This window comes from Glycine soja, chromosome 14 (assembly GCF_004193775.1).
Source record: "Glycine soja cultivar W05 chromosome 14, ASM419377v2, whole genome shotgun sequence".
Classification (NCBI taxonomy): Eukaryota; Viridiplantae; Streptophyta; class Magnoliopsida; order Fabales; family Fabaceae; genus Glycine; species Glycine soja.
Genome location: NC_041015.1, coordinates 29,510,737 through 29,532,449, shown reverse-complemented (window position 1 = coordinate 29,532,449; position 21,713 = coordinate 29,510,737). Strand labels below are relative to the sequence as shown.

The following is a 21,713-nucleotide window of genomic DNA, read 5'->3' as shown; positions in this document are numbered from 1 at the left end:
CGTGGTTAATTAGGAAATGATGTTTCTTCAGGCATCTCAATCTCATAATTACATTTTCCATGCATAGCATATGTATTCCTGAGTCTTTCATCTCTATGAAATGTTGTCGGGTATTGGTGATCAAAATTGTCATTCCTTGGGTTATGGGGTTGAACCAAACTCATGCTTTTACGAAAAGGTTCATCAAGTCAAGTTGAAGCATGGAAGTAACCATCTTGCAAAAATTGGGGCAAAAGATGAATCGAGTTACATCACTGCTTCGTCTATTGCCAAACACATTTAGGATTGTTGATGTCCTTGTTACTTAAGATGCCATGGACCATGTTGAAAATCTAAATTGATTCAACCTCATGTCCTGCGTAAAAATTTGCAATACTTCAAATGTGCATCATTCGCATACATCCATGCTTTTCATTGGTTGCATTGTTCATTGCATTCATTCCTTGAAAAAAAAATGAACTTAATCATTGTTGTCAAAAAGAAAAGAACACGCTTTACGGTGCCCTTACCAAACTCGTGCTAGAGCTAGAGTAATGGGTGAAGTAGAGGAGGTGCAAGAGCAGATGAAGGTCGACATGGAGGCCATGAAAGAGAAAATGGCCACAATGATGGAGGCCATGATAAGCATGAAGAAGATAATGGAAGCCAATGCGGTTGCAATTGCCGCTACTAGCGTTGTTGCTAAGGTGAACCTGATGCCCCCATCTGACCTCAACCAAATGAATCATCCAACCTCAGATATGGTAGGCAAAGATTTAGGAAGTACGGACGACCCCATGATGTGCAAATTCAAAACGAGCACACCTTCCCGCCATATGGCTTGCCTCCCAACTATACACCACCCAATGTGGCGTACACTCCCAATGAGGATGTCAATAACTCTGCTCCCATACTCATTGAGAGCCGACAACCTCATCATGTACATGTCTCTCAACCCATGGGGGAGACACATGAAATTCCCCACCACAGTCTAGCCGACTTCGAGCCTTGCCTCGGATATGCCACTGAAGGGCAAGCAGTTGGTGGTATACCCTTGCAAAACACTTTGGAGGGGCCTCAATTTCGCCCCTAACCACAACCCTTCTATGGAAAAATGGTGGGTTACACACCTTCAAGCTTTGCGGATTTGGTCTTTTCAATGAAAGGATCAAAGTGGGTCTGGAAAAAGGCAAATTTGATCATCCTTCTTGGATGAATGAGAAAACTGGGGCAAATGAAGAGGATGAGAATGATGAAGGAACCCATGTTGAGGCTGCCATTCCTACAAGGACAAACTTTCCCTCCAGTTCAAAGGCCACCTATTTAAGCCTGAAATCAGAAATAGAAGTGGAGTTTGGGCTTTTCCTTGAGCTTTTGCATTTTTAGATATTTCTAGAGAGAGAAAGGTCCAAGTTCCAAAGAGTTTTGAGAGCTTTTGTTGTGCGAAGACTGACAGAGAACTGAGAGTGAAGAGGAAGCCATTCTGAGAGCATGAGATGAGTCTGTGAGTGATTGTGAGGTTCTAGAGGTGGAAGAGACATCCCCACTACTTTCATTTCTTCAATCCTTCATTTTTCTCTTCTCTTTGTTGTAAAGGAAGCTTCCCAGATATGGAGAGCTAAATCCTCTGTTGGTTCTTCCTTGTAGGTATTTGATGTAAATACCTGTATATCTATTTAATGATGTCTTATGTGTTCTCTGTGCTATCAGTGCGTCATTTTAGTGTGCTTTTGCCTTAATCACGTAGATGCATGCTTTGTTAGGATCATTCAACAGTGGAAACTGGTCTGATTCTTAGAACTTGATAGGACAGGGCTGGTTTATCGTATTATCACAAGGGATTAGGGTACAGTAACCTAGTTGTTTGTATGTTTGTCTTAATGCGGTTCTGGTCGAGTTTAGTCCAACAAGAGGAATCTGAGGACGATGCTTGATCAGGATTAGGCTAGACTATCACGAGGGATCGGGGTTTAGCATTTTAGGAGACACCATAGAACACATGAGCATTATTAAGTAGAGAATATCCTTATAACATCAGGCACCTAATAGGAAGACCAACACGTTGTCTACTTATCTTTACACATCATTACTCATGTGATTTTCCTTTTTAATAGTTAGTTTACATACTTGTTCATAGTCCACACATATCTTTTCATACTAGACACCTATTCATTGAATATAGCTTTACCAAGTAACACAAGTTCCCCGAGAGTTCGATACTCGGTTCTTCTCGTTTTATATTACTTGCGATATCCGGTGCACTTGCTAGGCTCGACCAGCATTGCATAAGCTGATTGGCCTTAGCTCACCCGCATGGGAAGGTCTCTTCACTTTTGGGATTAGAGCTATCAATGTCTTATTTAGCTTTGCTGGATCACCTCCCTCATTCAAAATGTTCATAATAGTTGTACAAACATTAGGGTCCACCAAATCCCAAAAATGTTGATAGAATAAAGTCGATGTCCTGTCCACCCCTGGTGCCTTTGTAGCGTGCATTTGGTGGAGTGCTTCAAAGATCTCCTCCATTGTGAAGTCAACATTCAGAGTATCACACATCTCCTCATTTACTCACCCCTTAACAAAATTTGTGTCCTCTTCCACACCTATATGGCTAGATGAAGTAAAAAGAGACTTGTAGAAACTTGTCAAAATACTTGCAATGTCCTCTTCATCATCATAGCATGTGACCTTTGGCTCCAATATGTTTCTTCTTATTCTAGGAGATCATCAAGTTCCTTGTCTACCTCAATCATCCATGAAATAGTCTCCTCATCCTAGTTACACTTCTGTAGATCATTCAACTTCTTTTTGGAATCCTTCGCTCTCTTCTGTACACACCCAAAGTGCTCCTTACTCCACTCCCCAAGATTTCCTTTTGTACATTTTAAATTTTGCAGGATCCCATCACCCCACAATTGAGAATGTTGAACCACAACATCATAAGCATCGTTTGTTAATGTGCCTGATCGTCCTCTTTTTCCTAATATCGAACTCAACCATAATAGGGTTATGGTCTGAGGTGTGTCTAGTTAGATGCAAGACCTCTACATTTCTCCAGAAATCATGACATACGGTATTGGATAAAGCTCGATCTAATCTCTCCTAGATCGTGTCTAGCTCTTTCCTTTTATTACACCATGTAAATCTATGACTTATGAAGCCAAGGTCAAAGAGGTTACGTTCCTCCAACACCTCCTCAAACTCCCCAATCTACCTCCCTATTTATCATCTGGACTCAACACCTGGTGTCGTAACAGATTCCATGTGAGGATTTTCTTGTTAGTCTTTAGATGGTCGTAAACGCAAGACAACCTAAAAGAATGGTGAGGCTGTGACGTTACCACTTCCATATGGATATGATTCAGCAAGAAAGAGATCAAGTCAATATCCACATTGTCATTCCATAAGAAAGCCACCACACCCCAGCATTAAAATGCACCTTTTAAATTTCCACTCAAATTAAAAGTAGAAATTTGTATGAATTTTCCTTAGCTTTATGTGTCAATTTTAATGGCAGGTGAAATCTAATTGAATATCACAAAGCTTAATAGAATTGAATAAAATAAAACTATCATTTCTTTGTTTACAGGTTTCATTGATGGAATGCTAGCTCACAAATAAGAGGAAGAGGGAAAGAGAAATATTAAAATTGAATTCCATTAAATCCAATTTCACTTCATTCAATTTTAAACAATCTAATAATAAAATACTACCTTCTTTCTTAAATATACTTGTAACCAATTCACATCCTTTATAAAGGTTGATTAATTTAATTAGTAACATTATATTTATTAACAATTTATATTATTTTCTCAAAATTACCCTAAAAACGATTATGACTCATCATCTCTCTATTTCCTAACCACTTTCTACCTAATTAGTTAATATGTGCTAGTCTTCTTCTCCAATCCTTACAAGAGAGAATGTATTTATCCTTTTAATTCATAGAATTTATTATAGAGTAATTAAGAATATTTTGATCCAAAAATAATTAATGTAAAAGACAACATAAAAGAACCCTATAAAAAAATCAACAAATCTTAAAAAAATTTCTTATATTTAGGAAAGAGGGTACTAGAATTTTTGTTCCACTTTATTTGATCCTTTCCATAATCCAAGCACATCCATGATAACGTTCAGATATGGAATCACAAAAAAAACATCTAAAATACATCGTTGTTATATCTACGAACCCATTAATCCAAAATAACATTCAGGTGAGTCAAAGAACAGTATTCTTAATAGTAAATGCTTGTGGTTTCGAACAAGCAGCCATCTTGTCACAACAACAAAGTAAACATAACCGATTTCAACCCCAAGCTGGTGGGAGGGAAGGGAACAGACCATATTACAAGTGAGGCTTTATTGACACATCATAAACAAATTTCCAGCATTTGGTCCATTCTACCCAATAACTTAAGCTTACATCACACTAGAATCATATACACAAAATTATCATCTAAAATATCTGTTTATCAAAAAAAAAAAAAAAGTCATCTAAACATATCTAGTAATGCTGTAGAGATTGATACAAGGCAAGTTCTTTAAAGTGTTTACAAGAAAACCTGTTAGTAGGGATTCAACATTGTAATTAAGACTACCATTTCTGGCAAATAGCAGAATTTTTTATGGGTTAGTTTTGGCCACATTTCTGGCACAAAATGAGATTTCTGGTGGAGTACCATGTTCCGGTTGCATGAGCCAATATATGGTGTTCTATAAGTTACAGACACAATTGAGCAATTCAGAACCCTTTATCAGACCTTAATATCTTCCAGCTTGAATAGGGACCCTCTCCTACATCATTTATGGTATTTGACCATCCCAGTGCAGTTGCAATTTCTTCAAGCTCACCTATAACATGTGTGGTGTCACGTATATATACACGTCCTCCTGGTCTTAGCATCCGATCCATCTCAAGCATAATGGTTGAGATGTTACACTTTTGCCTGAAAGAAAGAAATAATTCATCAAACACCAATAATGGCATGTGCCTATAGAGGCATAAGTATAGTGTGATGACACACCTCTTTTTTTCAACAGAGAAAAGACCTGCTGCATGCAGCAGATCATATGTTCTTGGGTATGTATCAAATGGTTCACACCTGCCAACGTAAAAAGAATTTTAGGCATCAGGATAAAATTCCTACCAGTCAAAATTAAGAAAATAAAGAGACATGAAAATATTTGACATCTATTTTTAAAAGTAGAATAAATAAATAAACTACTGCTATTCATTTTCATGTATATCTTCTAGTGTAGATCTCATTCTTCCAATAAGTGCTTAGTTGCTTATTATGCTCAAATGCCTCCAAGGTTGCAGCAATAAGCCAAGTAGGTGCTATGAATTGTGTTATCGACTTTGAATTCTAATATATAGTGTGCTCTCAACCAACACAAATAAAACAAAAAAGCAAATTCACATATCACCTTTAATAATATAAAGCTAAAATGAAAATCAATCAAGAAGTATATAGCATGTATGTTTGGAGAGAACAATTACTGGGTGGTAACAACCCCAGATAGAGTATGTTCATTTTCATGCTAGAGTAAAGAAATATCAATGAATGGTAAATATAAGTCAAGACTGTTTCAATCATTTTCCACGTGTTTTTTCTGAAAATAATATTCTAAAACATATTTTCTGGAACTTGACCATTTTTCTTACACCAGAAACCAATAAGGCCCTCTGAATTTCACATGCCAATCAGCTTAGATTATTATGCTGTTACATTGGCTACGTCATGCAGTATGAAACCACCAATCACATAAAAAAATAACTCAACAAATATCCAAGAAAATTTTTCATACCAATCATGCATAACTCCTATCAGCCCACGGTCATATATAACAGGCAAGGTATTAAACCCACTGACAGGAACAACATTCATAACCCAACAGTCGATCTGGAGATCATGCAGCGCAGCAGCAACTCTGCAGTTATAATGAAAGTTACATCATAATACACACAGATAGCAGCAAGGCCAGACAACTACAGAAGCCTAATAACCAACAAATGTAATATAAAACAGAGAAAGAAAACAAGAAATGTAATACTCCCATACCCTCCAAATCCTGCCCTCATGTCCATTACATTTCTCAGGTTGTAGTCCTGCCAACGGAAAGCCCGAACATAACTTTCTATTATTTCAAACCAATATTTTGTGTCAGCCCTCAAGAGTTCATCTCTGGATATAATGGCATCCAATTGGATGCTATGAAGCCTGTCTGGTGGTTGATGAAGCCGCAAAGGCCACTCTGTAACATTTCCTCCATATCCATTATTAGGTAATGGAGTGATGCATGCCTTAAGACCAACATACCTGCAAAATGTTTTGCGTTTATCACAAGTTCTGATATTTGTTTACTTTACATAATTCTGAACATTAAAGCTTTGTCATGTTTATTACTCAAGATGTTCCAGACCATCTAATTTTGTGAAGCATGTCTTTTTTATTGATTCTTCAAGAAGGTTATAACTCTTCCAGTGTGGGCTCTTTTTATCCAATGTCATCTCTATGCAATCTTGTTAACTATAAATGAACCATACTTTTTCTTTTTTTTTTTTTAAACTATAATGTTAGCCTGGTATGAAAAAGTAAACAGAAATTTGGAAGGAATAAAAAGAATGCATTAGTGATCTGATGCAGGTGGAAAATTCTAATTGACAAGCCAAACTATTATATTACGAATCCATATAGAAGGCCAAAATTGCAACAATTACTTAACTATAATTGGGATGACAATCAATCTTTAAAATATGGGACTCTTATTAGCCTAGCCATTGCATCCCAGTTCAATTAATCATGAAGACCACAAATGAGTGATATATAACATGGCTGAATTAAACAATATGTAGGGGGTCATACCAAACATTATCGGGGTCATCATTGGACTCACATAATGGAGGATGTGCATCAATGTCTCGACTAAGGTAGCAGCTATTGTCCATAGGTTTCCGCCATATAGCAATATAGCCCTCCTTTCGTACAAGTTCCCAACAAATGCTAGCTGTCAGGTTCTCCATTTCTGTTAAGTTCAAATATCAATGGGTTTAAACTTTAAACTAAATACTCATCTCAATATATGAAGGTCTAGGTCATTTGATACCATATGAAGTTGGAGTGTTGATCACAAAGAATGAAGGGAGAAAATAGTAGACCCCTAAGTATCAACCCACTGAAAGATGTACACTATTGTTATGGTGAACACAGAAAATATGAGCTACCTTTCCATTGTTCTTGAAGGGTCTCTTCATGTTTGTAAACAGGCTGTGCAGCCCAGACAAAGTAGCCACCCGCTCGCAGGAGCCTGTTGGCCTCAAGAAGCAAAATTCCATCTCCATTAAAGCAATATAAAAACAGAACATCAGTACTAAGAACTGGATTAAGCATAATTGTGATCGTAATTTTATCCAAATTTTCTTAAATTCGTCGAGTCAAAATATGAAGAAATCTAGAGAAAGTTCAAAAATTGAAAGAACAATGCCGTCATCTAACATAGCACAACAATTCATTTTGCAAAACAATCAGGAGATCCAAGAATTAAGAAAGGTTGCCAAAAATATAGAAGTCAAGAAACAAGTTATTTAAACAAGAAAACTCCTATTTGACCTTTTGCTCATCAACCTTAGTAGCTTCTAGCTCTTCAAACCTCCAACATTCAAAGCAAATCATCAAATATTTAAATTTGGCTTTCCTTCATACAAAGGAAAGGATCAACGAGAGCACCACAATTACCTTCAATTGCCACTGTGGTGTAGCCATGTGCCTGAGTAGCATTGAGTTGTCTTTCTTTACTTTATATATTTAACCTAGTAACACTTTTTATTCTTTGACCAATCCATTTCATAGGTAGCTCAATTACTATTGTAAATTGTTTTAGTCACATTGCTGATTGGAGAAAAAAAAAAAGAATTGTTTGTCACAAGGCAGTGAAGGCACTACATGTTTTCACATATAAAAAAAAAACTAAAGAAAAGCTAGGAGATGAAAAATGAGAGATGAAAGGTTTAAACAGAGAGAGGAACTACCATCACGAGTCCAATTAATTCTGCATCTTGAACAATGGATCAGGTCAAATGCCTGGCTTGGGAACAACAACCGGTGTGTAGCAAATACCGCTACCATGGCAGGCACACCTCGCTCAAGAGCAAACTGAATCTGATTTTCATGAAAATCTTTTGGTGCTACTGAAAGAGTGGTCACATTACGTTGCATCAAAAAAGCACCAAAACTTGCCACTCCACAGCCAACGTCTAAAGCAACCCTGGTGTTGCGACCAAATGCAATTTCAGGAACCATCTGCACATTCAATTTCAAAATAGCTCTCAGTATGTTAGCAACAAATATCAGAACGAATTTAAATAAGAGACTAACCTCAGAAATCTGATCCAGGTATTTATCTGCACCATGTATAAATTGAGTTCCACCACCAGGAAAAACAAATTTATCCTTCTTTATTGATATCCAATTTTGACCGCCTTTATCCTCGACTAGACGTGTATGGGGTACATTACTGAACCAAACCTGTAATTGCATATAACTTAGAAAATGCTTTCTTCCCAATCGAAACCAATTGAAAAGTGCCAGACGACACAATCTAAATTTGATGAGTTTGCTAAATCAAAATTCAGCAAGTTGACCACAAAATCAGATTCGGCTCCCAGCATCTAATTGAGATATGAAACAAAATTCTAAATGCTTAAGACTCTAACAACAACAATAACAAAAGCCTTATCCCACTAGCTAAAGTTGGCTGCATAGATCACACAATGCCATAGGACTTGGACAAAAGCCAAATTCTCAAGAATATTATTTACCAGAAGATCTCACTTAACAATTTCTTCTAAAGTCCTTCTTGGTCTCCCTCTATTTGTTTTCACATGACAATCATCTAATCTACTATTCTCATTGGTGCTTAGACTCCAGATGACAAATTTTCATTTCTAAATTATCCTAATGACAAAGGTCCAGATTAAAAAAATGAAAATTCCACAATCCCTAACAGTTAAATTTCTATCACCTCCCACCAGTTTGTCAGAGTTACAGTCCATCTCCTTCTCATTCAGCTCCTCATCGAAAATACAGTAAGTATCTCAAGAAATCATGCATGTTTCCTTTCAATAAAGACTAGAATGTGTTCACAAATTCCATGTCAAGTGTGCTAACACAACTATTTCAAAACCACTACTCACCAAAACTACAAACAAAGTAAGGAAAACACCCATTTCCCCATCGACACAACCAAACAAGAAGACAAAACAAAAACATTCCCAAATTCACCACCCAAAGAAGAAGAAAACATTAACCTTTCATTTCACAAGGAAGCATAAGCATTCCCAAAGAAAAAAATATATGAGTTATAAGATTGACTTGGTGACTGAAGGGAGGAGAAAGAGGTGGAGGGTTCAAATCCCTCACCCTAACAAACTATGAAACACAAACATCTCTTTCGTTTGAAGAGTTGCGGTGTGAGACACATTTTCGACACCGACACACCCGAACACTTGTTGGACACTTCTTTGTCTGTGTATGTGTCTTGTCTCGAGTTCATGTTTCATAGCTAACAAACTAAATTAACAACTAACGTTGGCCGGTGAAAGAAACAAAAAAAACTTACAGAGTCCGAATCCGGAATAGTACCTCGTCTCTGCTTTTGGGCCACGGGATGGGCCTCCGGTACCCCTTGGGCGGGGGCACCAGACACTTGAGGCCCATCCCTTTGCAATGCCGCTCGTACTTCTCCCCTCTCAAACTCTCCATGTATTTCTTCATCGTTTTCACGTTATCCAAACACGGCACATAATCCACCATTCTCACATCACACATTTTATACTTCTCCACCTTCTCCCTCACACCCCCACCACCTGAAACGCTCGAAAAGGTGTCGTTTAGAGAATCTTCCTCGAAACCGGGATCTAACTCCCCCACCTTGAAATCCTCCGTCATCACGCCGCTACCGTCCAGCACCCCCATCCTCTCCACCGGCGGTAACGGCGGCACACGGAATATTTTCACTCCCGGCGGCGTAGGCAACGGCGGAGACGGAGGAGGAGGAGGAGGAGGAGGAGGCGAATTTGGTGGTGATTGCTCGGGGGAGGGTGCCTCTGCCGTCGAAGAGAAGAAGGTGAGATCAGAATAAGAGGTGGGAGAGAAGCGCATGAAGAGGAAGAGGAAGAGGGTGAAGGAGAAGAGTGACAGGGCGGTGATTCTAACGAAAGAAGAGGTTTTCAGAATATCCATAGGCCAGAGCGTCGTTAGAGACTTCATTTTTTTAGGGTGTGTGAGAGACAACAGAGGAAACTGTGGATCTTGCTTTTGAATTTTGATGATGATTCAGCGACGGGAATCGTACGATACGAGAACGACGTTGTTGTTGTTGTTGCTGTTGGGAGGGGATAACGTTTGTGTGCACTTCTTGTGTTGTTACTTGTTGTGGTGTGTTGGGTGCACGAAACAGTGACAACTAGGATGAGTATGAGAGTGAAAAAGAAGAGCTTTGGGAAACAAAGGTTCTTCTCATTTCTGAATCATAATATACTGAGAAAAAGCAAATTTTGCTGTTAAAGTGAATTGGTAACTCAATGGCAAAATTGTTGTTCAGTTATTCCGTTCATTTTTAGTACGTTCGTTCGTCGGTCCATAGTTGTCGATGTTCTATATTATACTATTATGAGCATACATTTTATTATTTCAAAGATTTCACTCACAATTTCTTTTATCATGTTATAAATCCTGTTAAATTTATAATTTTTTTTGTCTCCTGGTGTTTAATGGACGGTAACGATGTTTGTGTAATATTTTTCTTATATTATATTGGAAAAGATAATAATTTAATTCTTATTAAATAAAGACATTTTATATTACTTAAATTGCTTTTTGATGTTGATTTTATAGATCAATTGAAGTAATTTGGAGACAATAATAATTAAGAAAATATTATATTGGTGTTTTTGTTTTTGTCGGTCGACAATTATTAAAGAGAATATGGTGCATTTAATTAATTTATAAATTATGAACGTAAATTAATTAATCTTTTTAATTATAAAAATGTCCTTTTAATCTTTAAATTAATCAACAACAATAATTTTGATCGTTAGTATTATAAACTATAAGTTATTTTAATTTTTAAAATAGGAATATAAAAATTAAAATGATTTATATTTAATAATTCTGAAAACTAAAATGAATTTTCTTATCTTAAAAAAATAAATTGAATAATAATATTACTTCCAGAATTAATTTAATATATTATAAAAAAGTAAAGTGTTTGTAATAAAATAGTACTATTGATTATGAATAATAATTTAAATTGGAAATAGTAAACATTTTTAAAGTATTTATGTGGCCATGCCGATAGCGTGGGCGTGGGTCCATTCTTGCCGGCTTTAAATTTGGCGATGTACTGTCTCGTGTCCCAACAACGCCTCACAATTCACAACGAACACGCTACGGCGGCTATGCTCTGGTTAATTATCACTAGTAGTAGGAGTAGTTTTTTATTTCTTCTTTTAGTAATTTTAAATGGGTTTTCTTTTAGGGTTTTTTCCCTAAATAGATCTTTTTCCAGTTTTTTTTTTCAATTTAATTTAATTTTTAATATATACTATTTAAAACTTTCTCTCTTCTTTCTGTTTTTTTATAATTTAAAATATTATAAAATATAAATATTATATTATATAATTTTTAATTGGTTTTAAAATTACTTATTTATTAAATTAAACTTTATAATTTTGTTTTTAAGTTTTTTTAAAGAAAATAATATTATTAAATATAATTATTTTTTTATTACTTAATTTACTTAACATATTTTTTAGGTAAATATTTTTATTTAAAATCTGAATTTTTTAATATAATTATTTTTAATATAATTATATTACTAATTATAATTAGTTTGTTTATGTCATTAAATTTAATTAAAAATGAGAAGACTTTTTGTTTAATAATTTATTTATAGAAGAACATTATATTGCATTATCAATAAAATATTTAAACAATTACACTTGGCCAAAGAAAAACTTAAGATGAAGATATGTTAGGATAACTATTTGTGTTATGACTATGTTACCCATAAAATTTCACATTTTTTTTTGTTGGCGTCCTCTTTCTCCTCCTTAGATCAGAATTCCACTAATCTCGTTTATATTATTGTCATATTAAGTCAGATGACAGCAAAAATAATTGTTAATTAAATATCTTTACAGATATTTTCAATATATTTTTATTATAAAAAATAGTTTCTAACAGTTATAAAAATCTTTTGGATATTTTAATCTTTTCTTTTCATATTTGCAAGTCATAAATAATAAAAATATCAATTCTTATTACTTAAGCAACAAATAACTACTAAATAAATATTTTTAAAGATATTGTTAATATATTTTTATTTAAAGATATTTTTAATAAATATTTTTAAAGTATTTTCAATATAATAGTTACTACTCTTTGAAATTTTATGTCTATTATATAAGATAAATATATCAATTATTTTTTATTGTGTTTTTTAGTTTATTTTAATACTATTAACTTATTTTTTTATTTTTTTAATTAACGAACATAACAAAAAAAAATATCAACAGCACATAAATTTAACTAAAAAAGTACATATAAAGTAACTAAAAAATTGTATTCTAATTATCCAATTTTTTTATTTTCTTTATCTGTATATTTTTTCTTTAAAAAATTAAAAAAACAAAATTATAAAATTTAATTTAATAAATAAGTAATTTTAAAACTAATTAAAAATTATATAATATAAAATTTATATTATATAATATTTTAAATTAAAAAAATAAAAAGGAGAGAGAAAGTCCCAAGTAGTATATATTAAAAATTAAACTACAAAGTAGTGTAGATTGAAAAAAGTAGGAGAGAGAATTGTATTTACGAAAAAAAAATCTTTTTTTATCTTATATACTAGTACAAGTTTACTATTAAGTACATACTTTTAATCAACTTTAACCATTTAATTAATTTTGTATTTATGTTTTCTTAAGAGAAACTATTTTTCTCTCCTATTTATTTTATAGACGTATCTTTATAATTTCTTTTTCCACTGAAAAGTTATACTAGTAACTACTACTAGTGATTTTTAATTTTTATAGCACTAACTCTTTAAAGCTTTCCTTTTCAGTTTTTTTTAACTCATATATACGCCAAAATAAAAAGGAATACTAGAGAGAAATATTACTTATAACAAAAAAAAGACAAATATTACAATTACTTGACCAAGCTTTTACTACAACAAAAAAATAAATAGTTTCTATTTCGAAAACTAATTTCTATATACGGTTTTTTGAAAAGTAATATACCGCAATAAAAACAAAAGGCCAATAATGGTTAAAACCTATTTTGAAAAATAAATATGAAATAATTTTTATTTTGAAAATTATATTTTTTTTTTTGTTTCCTTGTTATTTGTTCATTTAAAGGTGCCAAAATAGACTAGGTTGACCCATTGGCCCGCTAGGTCAAGCCAAGTTGAAGGGAGTTGTTAGGTGCACCCAGCAACATTGCTGGTGCATCCAGCAATTATGTGAATGGGCAAAATTGTCCTTGTTTAAAAAACGCGAATACCTTCGTACGGAAGAAGGTTCTTCCATTGTTATTTTCAACTGCGGAAGAATCTTCTTCCGTGCCATCTCGTGGAAGAACTTCTTCCGAAGGAAACCACGGAAGAAGGTTCTTCCGCTGTTGTTATTTCCAACTGCGAAAGAACCTTCTTTCGTGAATTAATTTATTTTTTTGGTTTTTAAATTTTTGAATTATTTTAAATTTGTCTATGTTATTTTGTATTTTGTATTTTACTATTACAAAATTTAATGCATATTTAATTCGGGTTATTATTACAAAATAAAAAATATTTATTTAATATATATTAAATTTTGTAATAGTAAAAATTTTTGGGATAGTAAATATTTTTTATTTTTTAAAAAAATATACGAATTAAATATTTTTTATTTAACTTGGGTTACTATTACAAAATTTAATGTATATTTAATTTGGATTACTATTACAAAATTTAATGCATTAAATATTTTTGTAATAGTAATCCGAATTAATGCATTAAATATTTTTTATTTAATTCGAGTTACTATTACAAAATTTAATGTATTAAATATTTTTGTAATAGTAACCTGAATTAAATATGCATTAAATATTTTTTATTTAATTCGGGTTACTATTATAAAATAATATATATATATATATATATATATATTAAATTTTGTAATAGTAAAAAATTTGTGATAGTAAATATTTTTTATTTTAAAAAAAATATATGGATTAAATAATTCGTATGATTTATATCAAAATTAATTATCACAAAATTTATTATTTAAATTTACATGCGCATTAAATATGCATTAGAAATTATATGATATGTATAATAACATTATTTATTTTATAACCTAATTGACTCATTATCCCAATTGGTTAGAGCGTTGTACTAATAAATTATATATTTTTTAATTTGTATATTTTTTAAAAATAAAAATATTTACTATCACAAATTTTTTTTATTATTACAAAATTTAATATATATTAAATAAATATTTTTTTATTTTGCAATAATAACCCGAATTAATTATGCACTAAATTTTGTAATAGTAACCCGAATTAAATAAAAAATATTTAATTCATTAATTCGGGTTACTATTACAAAAATATTTAATGCATTAAATTTTGTAATAGTTATCCAAATTAAGTATACATTAAATTTTGTAATTGTAACCCAGATTAAATAAAAAATATTTAATCCGTATATTTTTTTAAAAATAAAAAATATTTACTATCACAATTTTTTTATCTATTACAAAATTTAATATATATTAAATAAATATTTTTTATTTTGTAATAATAACCCGAATTAAATATGCATTAAATTTTGTAATAGTAAAATACAAAATACAAAATACAAAATACAAAATAACATAAACAAATACAAAATAATCCAAAAATTTAAAAACCAAAAAAATAAATTAACTCACGGAAGAAGGTTCTTTTGCAGTTGAAAATAACAACAGCGAAAGAACCTTCCGCCATGTGATCTCGCGAAAGAACGTCTTCCGCAGGAATCCACGGAGGAAGGTTCTTCTGCTGTTGTTATTTTCAACTGTGGAAGAACCTTCTTCTGTGACTTCCTGCGAAAGAATTTATTCCGCGAGATGGCGCGGAAAAAGGTTTTTCCGCATTTAATGTTACAACTGTGGAATAACCTTCTTCTGTGCGATCTCACGGAAGAAGTTCTTCCCAAGAATTCACGGAAGAAAGTTCTTCCGTTGTTGTAATTTACAACTAAGGAAGAACCTTCTTCCGTGAGATGGCCCGGAAGAAGGTTCTTCCACAGTTGTAACATTAACTGCGGAAGAAGGTTTTTCCTCAAAAACATTAAGGGGTATTTTTGAGAATTAAAAAAAATTGTTGGGTGCACCAATAATCTTGATGGGTGACCCTAGCAATTCCCCAAGTTGAATTACCAAAATATTGATCCAACTAGATTTGGGTGAATTTGAATCTTGAAGTTAGATTGAACTTAAGAAAAATATGTTTGAATTTAATTTGGTCTATTTTGGTTTAATATTTTTTAAATTTTTATTTTTTTTTATTTTATATCTATATAAATTTAGAAAAAAAGAAAAAATAGGTCAATATGAGTCGACTTGATCATGACTAAATTTCAAAAAATGAAACTTACATAAAATATATGTGGATCCGTTCATTTTGCTAGTTCTAGGCACAACATATAAATTAAAATTTTTTAATTATAAAAAATAGTATAATTTTTTAGTAGATGTAACAGAATAACTTTTTAGTTATAAAAAATAGTTATAATTTTTTAAGAGATGTAACAAAATTAAATCAATTAGTTATAATTTTTTAGTAGAAAGAGTACATTATAAAGATATGAGTGCATAAAATAATTAGGAGAGCGATTATAAAAGATGTGAGTCTATATTTCAGTAATAAATAAAAAAGTGATTCTATAAAATAAATAAGAGAGATTATAAAGATGTGAGTTTGTAAAATAAATAGGCCAGAGATAATTACTTCATTAAAATGCAATTAATTAACTAGTCAAAACTAATTAAAAGTGGATAGTTAATGCTAAAATCGTGCAAACTTGCACACCATAAAAAAAGATAAAATTCAGAATTTTAAAACAAAAGAAAATAGATAAAATTCTGAATTTCATTAGAAAGGCTATTTGTGGTCTATAAAAAGATAAGAAAATATATTTTTTATTGTTAAATACTTATATCATTTCACTAATAATCAATTATTCAATACATGGAATAGAATTATTAAAAGTATAGAGACTCGACAATAATGGTGCAACTCTAGCTCTATGGCGAATCTAAGACTTAGGCATCAATGGGATTAAATTATTTTAAAAAAATTAATATTATTTATTATCATATATATATATATATATATATATATATATATATATAATAAGGTAAAATATGTTTTATGCTTCTAAAATTTGATTATACTCTTTTTGTAAAATTGGTTGTTTTTCGTTCCTCAATTTTAAAATGCAATACTTTTGGTCTATAAAGTGCCATCTAACCACTTTTCATCCCTCGATAAAGGAATATGTAAAAATTATAAACTATATAAGGGAGTAAAAGTGAAGCATGTCAAACTTAAGAGACAAAAAAAAAACAAATTAAATGGACTAAAATCGAACTTTAAAATTTTAAAAGAACTAAAACATTTTTTCATTTAAAAGATAATGAAATTTCCAATCAAATAACTTAAAAGGAAAAAACATATGAAAAGAACTTATCAATAAAATACAAAAATCAATAACAATTAAAAACTTAAAAGCAGTGGGTGAAATTATAAAAATAAGGGTGTAAGAATATAATAATGCTAGGTATATCCTTATGTTTTTCACAAAGTTCTAGGGGTGCAAATGCAACCCCTCAATTGTAGTTGGGTCCACCCTTGCTAGCTAATTCTTGAGCAATAACATTAGCTTATCTCTTGATGTTCCGTACAACAACGGTTGGATCATAAGCTACAATTTTCCCTCACTCATCAACTAGTGAGCCAAACTAAGATTGATCAATCACCAAGTTCATAACCTTGACAACTATAAACTTTCTTACCACTTTGAACCTAACATTCTAAGGTCCCAAAGCCTCTACACAAACTGTAACACTACCAATAAGCCCCAAGCTTCTCCTTCATTTACCTTCAAACATGGTTGCTTCCGTATTATTCTTGCAATAACAAGTCTACCATGAAAATTACGAATACAAATCCTAGTCCCAATCTAGTTTTGTTGTTGAAAAAAAAATCCAATATCAACTTTACATTTCAAAACTCCTCGGGCAAGCAAACACCATTGCTCCACAAAGATACTGGAAGCCATAGAGATATCAACCTTTCTTTGCAACTTGAGCACGAACCTAATCTTGAAAAATTGATCTCCACGTTGAATCACTAGGGAATCTGAAAACCCCTTATCATCCCATAATTTATGATTCCTTCTACTCCATAAGATCCACATAAGCATTTGATAATTGTTTTTCGCATCTTATTTTGTGAGCAATTATCTTAGTTTTTTTTTTTTATAATTTTGTTGTACATAGTTATTGTTTTTGTTAATAAATTGTATAGATTGGTTTTAGAAACTAAAAAAGATAATTTTTTATTTTTTTATTTATAAATTTGGATGTTATAAGAGCAGATTCATCAAAGAATAAAGAGAAGCAAACATAATCTCGCCATAGTGAGATGTGCTTTCACCATAGCAAAACAAGACTATTGATCAACTGAAATTGACAAACATTTGCCTAAGAGTGCGTTTGGATAAAGAATTTTAATTAAGGAAAGTAATTTATCAGAGAATTTGAATTTCTGTAATTTAGAATTCATTGTTTGGATGTTTTTTATGAAGAATTTAAAATTTTGGAATTTTAAAACAGAATTTTAAACAACTAAAAATCTGGAATTTCAATTTCCTTCTAAAAGGTGAGAAATTGAAATTCTCTTCTTACAGTCTTCTTCAAGAAACACCATCTGAGCTCCTAAAATATCGATCGGGTGTGTAAGCATAGAGGAACACGTATAACTAGCACACCAATCACATCTTCTCTTTTTTTCATTCATTTTTTTTCATCCTCATAATTTTAATTTTTTTATCCAAACACAAAATTTTGAAAATAAAAGAATTTCAATAGAAGTATTTGAAATTCTTAGAATTTAAAATTTCTCCATCCAAACACGCTCAGCGAATTTGCAATTTGCCACAATAAATCAACAAAGTTGAAGACCTTGGAGTTGAGAGAAACTTGCCATAGAGATTCATCCATTCACCCCATTGAACAAGGTTCAGAAGCATGAAGAACAAGTGTAGAAATCCTTAGTGTTAAATTTAATTTCGTTGTAGCAAATTATGCTTTTGCTACAGGGAAAATCATCTGAGGCACAAAAAATAATGTAATCTCAACTCTATTTAAAGACATCACTTGTAAGAACTTTTGGTTTATTTGTGAATTTTAGAAATAGGATCTCCAATTGATGCAATCCTACCCCCAAGGGCATTGGATAGAAGACTCCAAGAAGATTGGGCCAGAGATGTAGAAGAAGACCCTAGGATTCTCATGAGCCTTAGGATAGATTTTGGGTCCATGGACTAAGTATGAGTTCACTTATCTTTGTAAATTTTAGAATATGTTTTCCTTCTTTTGGGCCTAGTATTTTGGCCATTTTAGGTTTGTAGGGTACCCTACAAATTAAGGGCACCTATCCTACAAGTTAAGGGTACCCTAGTAGTATAAGATTTTAGCCTTGTATTTCAGGACATTTTGAGTAGTCTTTATAGTATGAACTTTCTTGTATTTTAATGTATTTTGGCATGGGGGTGAGCTTAGCTATTGGAGGGGTGTGTGTCCCCCCCCCCCCCCCCCTCTTTCTAGCTTCTCAAGGAAGCCTACTTCCTTGCTTCCCAAGGAAGCTACCCTCTAGCTTCTTAAGGAAGCTTTCTTCCTAGCTTCCCAAGGAAGCTACCTTCCTTGCTTCTCAAGGAAGCTTCCCATGTGCTAGTGACCTAGGCTATAAATAAAAACATGTGTAACACTTGTCATAACTTTGATGAATGGGAAAAGTTCAACTTCTCTCCCTATTCTCCTTCAAATCCCACGCCCCCCTCCTCTTTCTCTCTCTCTCTCTCTCTCTCATTCTCTTCCTCCATTGAAGCTTCCTCTATAAGCTTCTTATCCAAAGCATCCTTTTGGTGGTGAAGCTTTTCCTTCCATGGCTTATTCTTTAGTGGATGACGCTTCTTCTCACATGTTCTCCTTTATCTTCCGTTGCAACTCCATGGATGAAAATCACCATTGAAGGACCTTATTGAAACTCAAAGATCCAGTCTGCATAGAAGCTTCTCAAGCAAGCTTGCATCAAGTGGTAATCAAAGCACAAGAGCTTCAAGTAGGTGCTCCTTAAACCTCCATTAATTTTCAACTTTACCTTCTCCTCCATTGTTGTTTCTTCATTTTTCTCCATGTATCTCCTCACATGTCTTGTGCTAAATGTTGTTAACATGATTTTTTAGAATTTCCACTAATTAAACTTGCTATAGAAGCTAGATTTGATTTTCTATGGTTCAAATTTCTTGTTCTTGTTCAAGAACCATGAATTGTGTTGAGTTTAGGTTCCTTTGAGTTTTGTATTGCTATTTTTTGTGGCTGAAACCTAAACCATAAAGTTCTTAGAAAAACATTAAAGTAGAAGAAAACCTCAAAAATCTAGAGTGACATGTTCACCTATTGTAGTTTTGTCATAGAAATCATGTCTAGTCATGAAACTTGTCACATAAGATTCCTTATGTTGTGCAAAATTTTATTTTTCTTGTTTCTTTGTCTAACTCATTTGTTCATGAGTGTATGAAATTTTTTTAGCCTATTATTTGATTTAAGTAAAATCTTGTATGTTAATTAGTCCTTAACATGTTCATGCATAATTCTTAGAGAATCTTTGATTGTGAACCTTTTCTTGAACTTTTAGGTTTCCTTATGATTGTGTCTATTGTGAATTTGAGTTTTGATGATTGAATTGTGATGCAATCCTACCCCGCAAGGGCATTGGATAGAAGAGTCCAAGTAGATTGGGCCAGAGAAGCAAGAGAAAGCCCTAGGGTTCTCATGAGCCTTAGGGTAGATTTCGGGCCCATGGGCTAAGTATGAGTCCACTTATCTTTGTACATACTAGATCAAGGTTTCATTATTTTTGGGCCTTGTATTTAGGGCTCCATAATGTAGGTATGGTACCCTAGAAATGTAGGATTTTTCAGCCCTTGTATTTTAGGGCACCTAGACTAGTTTTTGTATTAGGGGTAGTTTTGTAATTTCACATGCATTAAGTGAATATTTGAAGTGTGTGGTGGGAAATAAATTTAATTGAATTGGGAGAAGCCCAATCCAATTAAATTTTAGAGGGGGAGGTGAGCATTTGCTTGCTACACCCCATTGTCACATCATATAGTCACACTTTGTGCATGTCCTTCATGCTTTACATGCCTCATGACACCTAAGCACACTTAGTGGAGAATCTTGGACTTGATCTTGAATTTTTGGGCTGAACCATAGCTAAAATTAACAAATCATAATTAGTGAAATTTTGGCTCCACAAATTCAATTTCAAATTCAAGTGAAATTTGAATAGAAATTCAAATTTCCCTCCAATTTTGTGTGACACTTAGGCTATAAATAGAGGTTATGTGTGTGCATTTTTTCAACTTTGAACATTTGAAAATTAAACATCAGATTTCAGAGCTCTTTTAGAGCATAAAATTTCGTGTTCTTCTCTTCCTCTCCCTTCATTCATCTTCTTCTTCCTCAAAGCTCTTATCCATGCCCTCCTATGGTGGTGAGCTTCTTCTAGACTCATCTTCTCCTTGAAGTGGCATCTCCTCTCTCTCTCTTCCTTCTCCATTCCGCTTCCATTCATCTTCCAGGAAGCAAAGGAATCCATTGATGAAGAAGATCCTAGGCCTACAAGCTCCAATGGAGCTTACATCATGTGGTATCAAGAACATCTTCATCTAGGTTATGTTTTTTTGCTTCCTCTATCTTTTTGTTCGGTGAATTCTCTTCAATTCCTTGTTCTTCATCTTATTCCTCATGTATATCCTCCATTGTCTTGTGGTTTGCTACTGTTTAGAGTAGATTCAAAAAAAAAAAAATAAACCGATTAAATCTTAGATCTACACTTGTTCTTGCATTTCTATGGTTCAAATTTTGTAGATCTACTCTTGAATCATGTTTTTGTGTTGATTTTAGGTTCTATCATTTTTCATTCATAATATTCTTGTGCTGAACCTTAGATCTAAATTTTCTTCCAAAATATTGATTAGAAAAAAACACAAAAATCTAAGTGTAAATCACTTGATCCAGGTTGTCTTAGAGTTATGTTTAGTCATAGTAATTGTCACATTATGTTCTAAGTTTGTGTTGAATTTTTATTTTGTTGATTGAATTCTAGATACATTTGTTCATGTTTTCTTGTCATTCTTAGCCTATCTTTTTAATTTTGAGTCTAATTCATGCATGTTATTTAGTTCATAACATGTTCTAAATCAATTCCTAGAAGTAGTCTTGTTGTTGAACTTTTTTTTTCGGTTTTCTAAGTTTCCTACATGATGCCTATGATGAAGTTGAGTTGTGGTGCTGAGTTGTGGCTGGATTTGTGAATCAAAATAAGTCTTAAGTTCTCTTAAAT

General features: G+C 32.6%; 1 protein-coding gene across 1 annotated transcript; it reads right to left on the bottom strand.

Moving 5' to 3' along the window:
- Positions 1-4,217: 4,217 nt before the first annotated feature.
- Positions 4,218-10,518, bottom strand: LOC114384917 (probable methyltransferase PMT10). Its single transcript, XM_028344759.1, has 9 exons — positions 9,624-10,518; positions 8,358-8,507; positions 8,012-8,282; positions 7,208-7,318; positions 6,849-7,008; positions 6,045-6,302; positions 5,791-5,913; positions 5,007-5,084; positions 4,218-4,928 (listed from the first exon to the last, which is right to left on the bottom strand). Exons 1-9 carry the CDS (start codon positions 10,248-10,250, stop codon positions 4,724-4,726), a joined length of 1,983 nt encoding a protein of 660 aa, XP_028200560.1. The 5' UTR covers positions 10,251-10,518; the 3' UTR covers positions 4,218-4,723.
- Positions 10,519-21,713: the final 11,195 nt, after the last annotated feature.